Below are 14,354 nucleotides of genomic sequence, written 5' to 3'. Positions count from 1 at the left end.
CACTCATAAGGCCAGGCATGGTGGCTCACACCTTTAATCCCAGCACTTTGGGAGGCTGAGGCGGGTGGATCACTTGAGGTCAGGGGTTTGAGACCAGCCTGGCCAACATGGTGAAACACCGTCTCTACTAAAAAATACAAAAATTAGCCGAGTGCAGTGGTTCACACCTGTAATCCCAGCACTTTGGGAGGCCAAGGTGGGCGGATCACCTAAGGTCAGGAGTTCAAGACCGGCCTGGCCAACATGGTGAAACCCCGTCTCTACTAAAAATACAAAAATTAGCCAGGCGTGGTGGCGGGTGCCTGTAATCCCAGCTACTCAGGAGGCTGAGGCAGGAGAATCACTTGAACCCAGTGGGTGGAGGTTGCAGTGAGCCGAGATCGTACCATCGCACTCTAGCCTAGATGACAAGAGCGAAACTCCATCTCAAAAAAAAAAAAAATTAGGGACCGGGCACAGTGGCTCACACCTGTAATCCCAGCACTTTGGGAGGCCAAGGCGGGCAGATCGCCTGAGGGCCTGAGGTCGGGAGTTCGAGACCAGCCTGGCCAGCATGGTGAAACCCCGTCTCTACTAAAAATAAATAAATAAATAAATAAATAAATAAATAAATAAATAAATAAATAAATTAGTCAGGTTTGGTGGCGGCCACCTGTAATCCCAGCTACTCAAGAAGCTGAGATAGGAGAATCACCTGAACCCAGGAGGCGGAGGTTTCAGTGAACTGAGATCTGGCCACTGCACTCCAGCCTGGGCGACAGAGCAAGACTCGGTCTCAAAAAAATAATAATAATAATTAGCCAGGTGTGGTGGCACATGCCTGTAATCCCAGCTACTCTGGAGGCTGAGGTAGGAGAATTGCTTGAACCCAGGAGGCAGAGGTTGCCGTGAGCCAAGATCAGCCCACTGCACTCCAGCCTGGGAAACAGAGCGAGACTCCATCTCAAAAAAAAAAAAAAACACTCATATTCCCATGTTTATACTTAAATTTAACTTTTTAAACAAATTTCTGATCAGTTTTTCTCAAAATACTAAAGTATTAACTTTTCTCACTATATCTAACTAAGTGTATATGCCCCTTCCAGATACAGTGACATGTTTATATGGGTGTTTAATAAATACATTGATGATAAAAGAAAAAATTATATTTCCTATATTCAGATGACCTAAAACTACCATTTCCAAAAACATAATAAACTGCAGTCTGAATTCTATACAGGAAAATGACACATGCTTCTCAGCTTTCAGGTATGACATTTTTCCTTCTGTAAATAAATCCTACCCACTCCTAGGAGAGCCATGACCCACACGAAGGATGACAGTCTGATCACAGATGAGAATCTGAAGTCTAGGTATATAGTGTGCACCAGAAAGCCAGTGCCCAGTTCCTTGGGATCTTAGACACGGTATCAGAATCTTAAACTAGCAGTCCAGAAAATCCTCAGTCTTCTTCTATGAGATATTTCCACCATTCATGGTGTACCCCGCATAGATGTTTGTTCCTGTACTCCTATGATACCCTTCAGTGTTTGGGGAACACAACATTGTTGGACCTATAGGGGAGACTACAGGTTTCCAAGTCATTATCTATGTTTAAATTCTGCTCCCCTCAGACAAGTACTTAATTCTTTAAGGGTTCCTTTAAGGGATTCTTTAAGATTACTCTAAGATGCAGAGTAATAACTACCTTTCCGGGTTGTTGATAATATTATCAATAAAGTGTGTAAAACACCTCAAACAGTAGTGATCTATCTCCTTAAACAGTGATCTATTTTAAAGTGATTATCAGGAGTCTGACACAGGTATAAAAAGTTTTTATTATCAGCATTGTACAGTATTCATAGATTTTATGAAGCATTCTCCAAAATATATCCCCCAAGGAGAGTAAGTCTGTTTTATAGAATACCATATGCCTGGGAAAGACCCAATCTCTAATTTTGTTTTGTTTTGTTTTGTTTTTTGAGACCGAGTGTCGCTCTATCACCCAGGCTGGAGTGCAGTGGCGCAATCTCGGCTCACTGCAACCTTCGCCTCCCAGGTTCAAGCAATTCTCCTGCCTCAGCCTCGCAAGTAGCTGGGACTACAGGCACACGCCACCACGCCCGGCTAATTTTTGTATTTTCTTTAGTAGAGACAGGGTTTCACCATATTGGTCAGGCTGGTCTTGAACTCCTGACCTCAGGTGATTTCACCCGCCTCAGCCTCCCAAAGTGCTGGGATTACAGGCGTGAGCCACTGCGCCTAGCCCCAATCTCTAGTTTTTACTACCCTTCTTTTCTCTCTTCTTCCCTTTCTACATTAAGAAGCCCCTTCCTTAAATCCTAAGGTCCTTTTATAGGCAATCTTTGCAACTGATGAGTTTAGTGCTGTTTTGTCCTCTATATAAAATTGTTAGCCTTTGCTGAGACTTCTCTGTTTCTTCATAGAGTCTTCCTTTTTTTTTTATTTCCTCCAGATGGCTCTTTTTATTAATTGACTTACAATAGGGGCAGGTCAGTTTGCTGGAGATAGGAAAATGTTGAAAAACACAGCAAATAAGACACAAGCTAAATATGCAGCAATTGCTATCCAAAACCTTGGATCTTTCAGCAGTGCTTTATCAAAGCAGCTAAACACCGTGTAGCCAATGGACATTCCAGCAAATCCACCTGCAATGTGAGCTGCAAAAGACACCTTGGGAGAAAAGGGGGGAAAATGGAAATAAGTGAAGACAATGCTAATTGTGTATTTCAGTTGCATCTCTCTTATTCAAACACAAATACCGTCACAGTTAAACAAGAGTCTTAAAGGTCTAGAGAACTAGGGGTAAGGCAAAAGAGACACAAAACTCCACGTGCACAGAGAGAAGGAGATACTCTGAAAGATACAAAGCTTAAAAATGTCATTTTCACCCATTCTTAGAGTACAAAAGACAGAGAAATTGTTTCTCATTCTTCATCATCATTGCATTTAAAATAATTCTATATAATGCCAACTAAGAGAATGGTTGAGTTGCCATGAGGGATCTCTATAGCAGCATAATCTGATTCCACATACATGGGGTGTCAGATTTAAAACACAAGTAATAACATACACAAGAAATACCCAAACAGAAACTACCAAATTCAAAGACAAATCACAGCAAAACTGGAAATTTTTGTCAATTTTCTTTATTGTCAATTTATAGAACTCAATCTTTCATTGCTGTTTTCCAATCTGTTTTTTTGTTTTGTTTTGTTTTTTGAAATGGGGTCTCAACTCTGTCGCCCAGGCTGGACTGCAGTCACATGATCACAGCTCACTGTAGACTCAACCTCTAGGACTCAAGCAATCCTCCCATCTCAGCTCCCCAAGTAGCTGGGACTACAGGCACATGCCACCATGCCTGGCTAAACCAACTGCTTTTTATTCTATGTGGACAGGAAAATCCATTCTCTCCTGTTTTTTGTTTTTTTGAGACAGAGTCACTCTGTCACCCAGGCTGGAGTGCAGTGGTGCGATCTCGGCTCACTGCAACCTCCGCCTCCCAGATTCAAGTGATTCTCCTGCCTCAGCTTCCCAAGTAGCTGGGATTACAGGTGACTGCCACCACGCCCAGCTAATTTTTGTATTTTTAGTAAAGATGGGGTTTCATCATATTGGCCAGGCTGGTCTCAAACTCCTGACCCTGTGATCCGCCGATCTTGGCTTCCCAAAGTGCTGGGATTACAGGCATGAGCCACCGCGCCTGGCCATTCTCTCCTGTTTTGGAATAGCTACCAATATGGCAGGTGCAGTGAAGTAGAGCCAGTGATCAGGGCTGTGAGAGAGTTAAGTGGGAAGGACAATTCAAAAGTCTGATTTCCTTAAAAATTTTCTTAACTTCCAAATGGAAATTTGGCTGCCCTAAATCACAGCGTTGTAACCCCTATTTGATAACCCTTTTTGACAGTAAACTAATTTCCATTTTATAAAAGAAAGAAACTGAACTCACCGGAGACCCATCTTCAGGAACAAAGAACCTTCTATAGAGAGCAAATCCCATGTCCAACACAACTAGAAGGAAAAACACCCTGATAAAGGCTCAGAATCTCCACAGTAGTACACCAGATGTTTTTGGTTCCCCTCTAATAATAATAATACTAGCTATCATTTATTGATACTTAACTCTGTGACAGGTGCTTTTCTAAGAGATCTTTTAACTCATTAATCTTCATCACAACCCTATGAAGTAGGAACTATCATTATCCCATTTTACAGATTTATTCATCCAACAAGCATTCATTGTCCTCTATGTGTCAGGCATTATTCTAGCTGGTAGATAGGCAGCAATGGACAGATCTAACAGCCCTGCCTCATGGAGCTGACAAACTGTTGGGGGGTGTGTGGGGGGGTGATTGGCAGGGAGGCAAACAAATAAGTAAAACATACAGTATGTCAAATAGTGCTAAGTGCTATGGAGAAAATACAAAGAGAGGAAGAACTAGGAATGCCAGTTGTCGAGTGTGATTTCCAATAGGGGTGTCAAGGAGGATCTCTTTGAGAATATGACGCTGGACAGAGGTAAGGGTCCAAGTCATGCTGCTATTTGACACAAGAGTGTTTCAGAGAGAGGGAAGACCAAGTACAAAGTCCCTAAGCAGGAATGTGCCTGGTGTGTTTAAAAAATACCAAAGCAGTTGAGCTGGCTGGATCAGTGGTTTTCAAAGTGGTTTTTACCAAGACCAGCAGCATCAGCTTCACCTGGAAACTTACTAGAAATGAAAACTCTTAAACCCACCCCAGACCTACTGAACCAGAAAACTTGAGGGTGGGACTCAGCTTTCTGTTTTTGTTTTTGTTTTTGTTTTTGTTTTCAGAAGGTGAGTTGTACGCTCCTTAGCAGATTCCTACTTCCATGGCTGTGTTTTCCAACTACCAACTGTGGTAAAGTTGTTTCCAACAACTTTGTTTTAACAAGACCTCCAGGTGATTCTGGACTAGAGTTAGGGATAAGGTTGTGGGTGATGAGGTCAGACAGGTAGCAGGGGACAGATTATGTAGGGTCTATATGGGCCATTGTAAGGACTTCAACCTTTACTGAGTGATAGGAAGTCTTTGAAAGCTCTTGAGCACAGGAGTGACATGATAGATTTTGTTTGTTTATGACAGAGTCTCAACTCTGTCGCCCAGGCTGGAATGCAGTAGTGCAATCTCGGCTCACTGCAACCTCCGCCTCCCAGGTTCAAGCAATTCTCGTGCCTCAGACTCCTGATTAGCTGGGATTACAGACATGTGCCACCACGCCCGGTTAATTTTTGTATTTTTAGTAGAGACAGCGTTTCACCGTGTTGACAAGGCTGGTCTCCAACTCTCGAACTCCTGACCTCAGGTGATCCACCCACCTCGACCTCCCGAAGTGCTGGGATTACAGGCTTGAGCAACCACACTGGTGGTTTTACAAAGATTATTCTAGCTGCCATATAGGAAGTAGACTATAAGGGAGCAAGAATAGGAACTGGAAGACCAGCTGGAAAAATACTATTGTAGCAATCGAAGTGAAGAAGGATGGTGGCATTTTATACATAAAGAAACCAAGACACCAAGACTCCACTCTCAGCCACCACACTAATTGCCTGTAATTACCATCGGGAGTTCTGAAGGTGTCAGGCCATGAAAGGAAATCATTCCATATTCTCCAATAAAACTGTGAGAGCCAGAAGTTAGGCAGTCTTCAAGTAAGTCGGATCTGCGCTGCAAAAGGAGCTTCCGACTTCTTGGCCTAGAATAACTCTGCCCTATATGTGTAGTGCTTGGAAACATCTCTTGCAGCTATCACATTCCACACCCATCCCCTAATTCCCTGTGCTCTACTTAGTGAGCCACTGTGTCCTAGGAGATGAAAAGACCTAGTCCTTGCCTTTGGGAAAATAGCAGCAGGACATGTGTTCTGACTAGATTCCCTTTCAATACTGTATTGATTGATGTTGAAGTCACTGGACAGAAATTGAGGTCGAGGAAATATTCAATATTCATTTAATTGTAAATGACTATTACACAAAGTGCTAGATTCATGAGGCTATATAATATTTTCTTTTTTTTTTTCTTTTTCCTTTTTTTTTTTTTTTTTTTTCAAGACGCAGTCTCACTCTGTCGCCTAGGCTGGAGTGCAGTGGTGCAATCTCAGCTCACTGCAACCTCCACCTCCTGGGTTCACGCCATTCTCCTGCCTCAGCCTCCTGAGCAGCTGGAACTACAGGCCCATGCCACCACGCCTGGTTAATTTTTGTATTTTTAGTAGAGACGGGGTTTCACCATGAGATCTCCTGACCTCGTGATCCACCCGCCTCGGCTTCCTAAAGTGCTGCGATTACAGGCGTGAGCTACCGTGCCTGGCCCATATTTTCAATCATCATTTGCATTTCCTGGTCCACATAAATAACATGCCCATGGGTCTAGGAAAGTGTTTTTAAAAAACACTGCCACATAACTGGAAACAGTTACTTTGGCTTAGTCTTCCACAATAGGAGACCTCCTCTCAGAAAGTCTTTGTAACCATTAGTATGTCAATTTCTCCAACCAGTTTCTCTCATCTTGCCCCTTCCTATATCTGAGTCTGGCTCTTTCCTCTTTCTGCTTCCTAGGGGACTTTTCTTCTGGGTTGCTGCAGCCTCTAAACTGAGACATGTCTTCCCACCTGAAAATAAGCCCTTATTCCAAGAAGCCAAACCATTGTCCTCTTTAAAAATTTAACATTTACTTTAAAAGAGTTGCCTTCATATGGATTTTTTTTTTTGAGACAACCTCGCTCTGCTGCCCAGACTAGACTACAGTGGCATGTTCACGGCTCACTGCAGCCTTGACCTCCCAGGCTCAAGCGAATTCTCCCACCTCAGCCTCCTGAGTAGCTGGAACCACAGGCCCACACCGCAACACCTGACCAATTTTTTTGTAGAGACAGAGTCTCCCTATGTTTCACAGGATGGTCTCAAACATAATGCTTGATGAAGGAATGTTTTTTAGGGCAATTGCCATTTACAATTAAGAAGAATATTTACAACTTGGCTGGGCTCAGTGGCTCACGGCTGTAATCCCATCACTTTGGGAGGCTGAGGTGAGTGGATCACCTGAGGTCAGGAGTTCGAGACCAGCCTGACCAATATGGTAAAACCCCATCTCTACTAAAAATACAATAATTAGCCAGGCATGGTGGCATGCACCTGTAGACAGGAGAGGCTGAGACAGGAGAATTGCTTGAACCCAGGAGGCGGGGGTTGCAGTAAGCCAAGATCACACCACTACACTCCAGCCTGGGCAACAGAGCGAGACTCCGTCTCAAAAAAAAAAAAAAAGAAGAATATTTACAACTTTATATACATTACATATTACATATTACAAAATTATATACATTTCCAAAGAAACACATTTCAAATACAGATGCACTTATATTTTATTAATCTGGTATGTGTTGTAACTCTTCCCATTTTCAATAGTAGGTAAACCAGGCCAAAGAACTTTTAGAAATGAAGCAGACTGACTGAAGACCCCGTATCTCGGGTGACAACCTTTCTGTGCCCAAACAATGTGTCCTCTGATTCTGGGTGTGACCCTGAACAACTGAGGAGGCAGCTCAGCTCCTGCAGCGGCTCTGCTGTCTCCCAGATACTCACTCTCCCTTCTCTTAGGTTTTGAATTTGTTATGAAGAAAAAAGTTAAGAATAGTATAAACTATAAACAAGTGAATTATTTTATCTGAGTGAAATATTAGCATTCTTATATTTAAATGGTCAATAAACGAAAGAGTCCCTTCCCACAGACATAGTTGCCTCTGTTCCTGTAATGGGGATAATCGAACCCTTCATAGAAATTGCAAAATCCTGTTTTCTTACTATGTGGACAGCCAAAAACATCTTAGGCTTTATCAGGTATAACCTCTGCCTTGGCTTTCAGGTCTGACCCCAGGGTCTGTCATTCTTCCACAGCCCTCCAGGTGGAGAGAACTTCAACTGGAGCAGGTCTGTCAACACCAGTTACCACCCCCACCTTTGCTCGTGTTTTCTTCCATGCTCTATGGCCTGCTGTCATCTGGAATCTACCTTTACTCTCAGACTCAGCTGCACTTCCATCCCCTCTCCAGACAGCATTCTTCCTAACCTCCTTTAGCATGTGATTCTAGAATGCTTGGAGATTTCAAAAGCCACATTAGTCACCCTCTTGGTCTGGGCTTCTTGAACGGTTGCCCGCTGCCACCCGCCCCCCGCTCCCCCAACTCTCTATCATTAATCCTCAACTATCAGCTATCACTCAATACTTACTGGATCAGTTTTTTTTTAATCTGAAAATTTAGAAATTGAGGAAGAAAAGAGATTATATCAGTGGTTTCCAAGTTTTCCCTCGGCAGACAAAATCACATACAGCTTCCAATATATGAAAAAGTCCAGTATATAAAATATAAGTGAAGCTATTGTGGTTCAAGTAGAGGGGGTGCCTAGGGCTCTATTCTCTTGGCTTCCCCTACTCCATAAAGATACTAAAAGCAAAAATACATCACGTAGGCATGTCTAAGAACCACCCACGAGAGCCTGTAAAACTCCTTTGTTTACTTCTTTCTGCTTAGTGCTGTGAAGTGGACAATTTTTTTCTAACTGTAGGCTTGCAGTTATTCTCCATGTTAGTGTCTGGGAAATGTGGAAAGGCCTTCTGAAGCCTAAACCAATAACATTGTGAAAATATTATGTGAGATGATTATGTGAAATAGGTCATTGTTGTCAAACCCAGCTAAATCAGAGTTGAGGGGCCAGGGGACAAAAGCACTCAGAGCACATAGCACTGCTCCAACAATTGAATTCTCCACAAGCCCAGCTGCCGAAACTACCTGTTCTAACCATAAGACTAGTTTTACCTAATAGCTGCTAAAACAAATTGAGTCTAAGAATCAGGTCTAAACAACACAAGTCTAAGACTAGTTCTCCCCACTACCATCACTCACCAAACAGCTCCCAAAGGCTGCTCTAGTGCCAATGAGCTTTCTTTCAAAATAATATGTAAAATTTATCTTTCTAATAAAACCCCCAGCCTTTTCTTTTGTACTTCAGACATACCATAGACCTCCCAGGTCTGTGTGTATGCCCCAAATTGCAATCCTGTGATTCCCAAATAACATGTTTAGAGATTTGTCTCTATATTTTATTTTCACTTGGACAGTATGAAGTATTCACAAAACACACTTACTTATCAGGATGATGATCAGCAGTCTGAAAATTCCAAAGGCAGGAATCATTTCTTGAAAATTCTTAAAAAGAGATAAATAATAATTATATAAGCTATCTATGGACAAATGAAACCTCAACTCTACTCGCTCTTCATCTGCTCTTCATTTGAAATAATCTTCCAGTATCAAATATTTGCAAAACAAAGCATGAGTGTCACAGCCGAGTTTTTAAATGTATTTGGGAAGTACAATGCACTTTGGAGAATAAAATGACAAGACATTTAATTTAATAATATAAATGACACAACTTTGCTAGCCAGAAATAATCTCAATAAAAGTAATATAAAATCAGCATTTAACATGTCAATAAATAAATAGATAAATAAATGCTGTTAAACTAAGATTGATGAAATATTCATAAGATTTTTGGTTAATATTCATTTGATGTTTCTTCATCCTCTTTCCCAGTAGTATTTAGCAAAGACTTAACTGAGATTTGAGTATTACCTTAATTTTTGAGGTAATTTCAAAAACATTGAAAATATTCGTCAAAAATTATTGCAGGGTCTTTTGGGGGCGCTCTTTGGGGGGTTCTGTGAGGGGAGGTAGAAGACAGGGAGGGTCTCACTCTGTCACCCAAGTTGGAGCGCAGTGGTGCAATCTATAGCTCACTGCAGCCTCGAACTCCTGGACTCAAGCCTTCCTCCTGTCTCAGACTCCTGAGTAGCTGGGACTACAGGTGCATTCCAGCACACCTGGCTCATTGTTGGATTTTAGCTTTGGGTCCCTTATGCGTCAGTGGCGAACTGCTGAGTGAGACATTTCTAATATAATTTATTGAATTACTTGTCCCTTCCCTTTCAAATTAGTAACTCTCTTCCCAAGGAGTAAAGATGCTGAAATAGGCATGTTTACTCTAAATCAATTATTTTCAAACTCTTGTGACCATGACCTACAGTAAGAAATAATTTACATAACAACCCAGTACACACATAAATCAAACAATAACACTGACTTTTTTTTTCTTGGGTTTAACTTTTGGCCACAGTTCCTTAAAGTGAGTCTACAACCACTAATGGGTTGCAATCCAAAGTTGAAAAAACCACTTTTCTTAGTGATTTCTATATTTGGAACAGTTTTATAATTGCTTTACACTTTTCTACCTAGAATTTTGTTGTTGTTGTTGTTGTTGTTGTTGTTGTTGTTTGAGATGGAGTCTCACTCTGTCACCAGGCTGGAGTGCAGTGGCACAATTTTGGCTCACTGCAACCTCCACCTCCCGGGTTCAAGCGATTCTCCTGCCTCAGCCTCCAGAGTAGCTGGGACTACAGGGGCGTGCCACCACACCCAGCTAATTTTTGTATTTTTAGTAGAGACGGGGTTTCACCACGTTGGCCAGGATGGTCCCGATCTCTTGACCTTGTGATCTGCCCACCTCAGCCTCCCAAAGTGCTGGGATTACAGGCATGAGCCACCATGCCTGGCCTAGAAATTTATCCTACAAAAAAAAATTTACACAAATGCAAAAAGATAAATGTAAAAGAGCATTTCTTTTCTTTTTTTTCTTTTTTTCTTTTTTTTTTTTTTGAGACAGAGTCTTGCTTTGTTGCCAGGCTGGAGTGCAGTGGCATGATCTCAGCTCCCTGCAACCTCCGCCTTCCAGGTTCAAGCCATTCTTTTGCCTCAGTCTCTCGAGTAGCTGGGACTACAGGCACACACCACCATACCCAGCTAATTTTTGTATTTTTAGTAGAGACGGGGTTTCACCATGTTGGCCTGGATGGTCTCGATCTCTTGACCTCATGATCCACTCACCTTGGCCTCCCACAGTGTTGGGATTACAGGCGTGAGCCACCGCACCCGGCCGAGGGCATCTCTTATAGCATTACTTGTAAACATGAAAAGCAGGAATCACCCCAAATTTTTTTCAATGAGAGATTCATTAAATAAATCATGGTGCATCTATATAGAGGATGCTAGGGAGCAGCTCTAAGCTGGGAGGATTTCTAAGCACTGACATGGGTAGATGGTCAGGATGCTCTATGATAAAATGCAGAACAATATAACGGTGGTGTCATTGTTGTAAGATTAACATCGGTAGGATTTTGAATACATGTAGAAAAAGGTCTGGGCTGCTCTGCCTATGAAGTAGCCGTTCTTTTATTCCTTTACTTTCTTAATAAACTTGGTTTCCTTTAAAAAAATAAATAAATAAAAAGGGCTGAAAAAAATATATAAAACTGTCAACAACGTCTTTCACCACCCACCCAACTGTTAACAGATACTATATTGAGGACCTTAACTTTCTACTTTTTTATTTAAAATTTTATGTTGTACTCATTACTTTTGAAATGAGAAAAAAAATGATAACATATGAAAGGAAGCTAGGTGCAGCAGCTCACACCTGTAATCCCAGCACTTTGGGAGGCCAACGTGGGCAGATCGCTTGAGCCTAGGAGTTCGAGACCAGCCTGGGCAACATGGCGAAACCCTGGCTCTACAAACAATAAAAACATTAGTCAGGCATGGTGGCCCACACCTGTAGTCCCAGCTATTTAGGAGGCTGAGGTGGGAGGATTGCTTGAGCCCAGGAGGCAGAAGTGCAGTGAGCCAGTATCACACCACTGCATTCCAGCCTGGGCAATGGTGCAAGACTCTGTCTCAAAAAAAAAGAAAGAAAAGAAAGGAAACAAAATGGCATTGCCATACAATTCTCAGAAAATTGAGTGCTCAGTAAATATTGATAAATGAAGGTTCGTTGAAACAAAGAAGAGTTACTGTTTTCTGTTTTTTTAAGAGACTCGTGGACTCCATCCCCATGGTTCTTACCACCAGAACATTCATAAAATAGCCTCCCATCAGAGCATAGACTCCTCCTGAAGCTCCCACAAGATATCTGAGTGGGTCAAAGATGGAGCTGGCAAGGGACCCTAAAGAAATAAAACACAAAGGATCAGACATGACTATATGGATCAGGAAAGATAAATCTTTCTAATCTAAGGTAGACATTTGGGAAGTCTGGTCTATTATCACATTAGCAAGCAACAAATCTATTTTGCCCCTTTCATACCATAGAAGCATAGCTGTATATGCTAACTACCACAGTGTTTCTGAAAACATGGAATGTTCATTAGAACAGCAACATAGCAGTGACAATGGCAGAATCGTCTGGAGCCAGAATTACCAGCAGTGTGACTTGAGGAAGTTAGTTCACTTCTCTATGTCTCAGTTTCCCTACCTGCAAAATGGGGCTATTAATAGAACTTACCTTAATGGATTGTCAGGGTAAGTAATGAGTTGATGTATGTTTTGTACTTAGAATACTGCTTGATGTGTATTATATATTTGTTAGCTATTAGGTTGGTGCAAAAGTAATTGCGGTTTTGCCATTACTTTTAAGGGCAAAAACTGCAATTATTTTTGCATCAACCTAATATTATTGCAAAATATCCTATGTTCAGTCAAAATACCTGAGACAATCCAACATTTTATTATCTAATAGCTATCTTTCTCAATGAGCCATAATGTGCCCTCAGAATCCTTCTCAACATACGATCCAATCAGATTCCCCAAGCAAGATGAATCCTAATTGCTAACCTAATCCTAGATTTACTGGACCAAAACAAGGCTTTGCAAACCACCTTATGCAAAGACAAAAATATTCTCTCTATACTGCTTAGTTCTATTACTTGGTCTATTCCTTTCAAGGTCTTCTTTCATTTCCTTAGTGTATGATACAAAACAATACAGTACCTATTTTGTGCAAGAAAAAGTGTCTGTCCTCAGTAATTTTACAAAAAGATGAGCAAACAACTATTATAAAGTGCAGAATATAACAACTACTATGACAAAAATAAATTTATCGTAGAAGCACTTAGGAAGGAGTGATTTTCTCAGCAGAAGGGTGGAGTCCTTGCTACTCTGAGGAGGAGGAGATAGCATTTTGATTAAACTTTGAAGAATTTTTTTTTTTTTTTTTTTTTGAGATGGAGTCCCGCTCTGTCGCCCAGACTGGAGTGCAGTGGCGTGATCTCAGCTCACTGCAAGCTCTGCCTCCCAGGTTCATGCTATTCTCCTGCCTCAGCCTCCCGAGCAGCTGGGACTACAGGCGCGCACCACCACGCCTGGCTAATTTTTTGTGTTTTTAGTAGAGACGGGGTTTCACCATGTTAGCCAGGATGGTCTCGATCTCCTGACCTCGTGATCTGCCCACCTCGGCCTCCCAAAGTGCTGGGATTACAGGCGTGAGCCATTGCGCCCGGCCTAAACTTTGAAGAATCTTTAAGATTGGCCAGACACGGTGGTTCACTCCTATAATCTCAGTGCTTTGGGAGTCCCAGGCAGGAGATTGCTTGAGGCCAGAAAGTCAGGAGTCTGAGACCAACCCGGGCCACAGAGTGATATCCGTCTCCAAAAATATAAGAAAAATATTAGCCAAGCATGGTGGTACCCGCCTGTGGTCCTTGCTACTCAAGAGGCTAAGCCAATAGGATCACTTGAGCCCAGGAGTTTGAGGCTGCAGTGAGGTATCATCGTGCCACTGCGCTCCAGTCTGGGTGACAGAGGAAGACCTCTCCCCTCACCCCCACACACAAAAGGATTGGATAAGAAAAACAAAAGAGAAGAAGGTATTCAGGACTTAGAGAACTGGAAAAGCAATGGCATAGAAACAGGTATATGCATGACTGAAGATCAGTGAGAAGTAGTCCAGTAGGCCGGGCACGGTGGCTCACGCCTGTAATCCCAGCACTTTGGGAGGCCATGGCAGGTGGATCAGCTGAGCTCAGGAGTTCCAGACCAGCCTGGGCAATATGGTGAAACCCCATCTCCACTAAAAATACAAAAATTAGCCGGGCATGGTGGCAGACACCTGTAATCCCAGCTATTTGGGAGGCTGAGGCAGGAGAATAGCTTGAACCCTGGAGGTGGAGGTTGCAGTGAGCTGAGATGGCGCCACTGCACTCCAGCCTGGGCAACAAGAGTGAGACTCTGTCTCAAAAAAATTGAAAAAAAATAAAATTAGCTGGCTGTGGTGGCACATGCCTATAATTCCAACTACTGGGGAGTCTGAGGCACAAGGATCACTTGAACCTGGGAGGCAGAGGTTGCAGGGAGCTGAGATCGCACCACCGCACTCCAGCCTGGTGACAGAATGAGACTCTGTCTCAAAAAACAAAGAAGTAGTCCAGAGCAACTTAGAGCAATG

At 42.4% G+C, this 14,354-nt stretch overlaps 1 protein-coding gene across 1 annotated transcript in view; it reads right to left on the bottom strand.

Moving 5' to 3' along the window:
* Positions 1–1,799: 1,799 nt before the first annotated feature.
* The window catches only part of RHBDL2 (rhomboid like 2), a 43,438-nt gene continuing 30,883 nt past the window's right edge, over positions 1,800–14,354 (bottom strand). Inside the window, exons 5-8 of the mRNA XM_001170361.6 lie at positions 11,978–12,078; positions 9,169–9,229; positions 3,953–4,014; positions 1,800–2,673 (exon numbers count right to left, since the gene is read on the bottom strand). Coding sequence (XP_001170361.2) covers positions 2,494–2,673; positions 3,953–4,014; positions 9,169–9,229; positions 11,978–12,078 — 404 coding nt within the window. The 3' untranslated portion in view covers positions 1,800–2,493. The remainder of the gene's footprint in view (positions 2,674–3,952; positions 4,015–9,168; positions 9,230–11,977; positions 12,079–14,354) is intronic.

This window comes from Pan troglodytes, chromosome 1 (genome assembly GCF_028858775.2).
Source record: "Pan troglodytes isolate AG18354 chromosome 1, NHGRI_mPanTro3-v2.0_pri, whole genome shotgun sequence".
NCBI lineage: Eukaryota > Metazoa > Chordata > Mammalia > Primates > Hominidae > Pan > Pan troglodytes.
The sequence above is the reverse complement of the archived record's forward strand: the minus strand, read 5'-3'. Positions and strand labels throughout refer to the sequence as shown.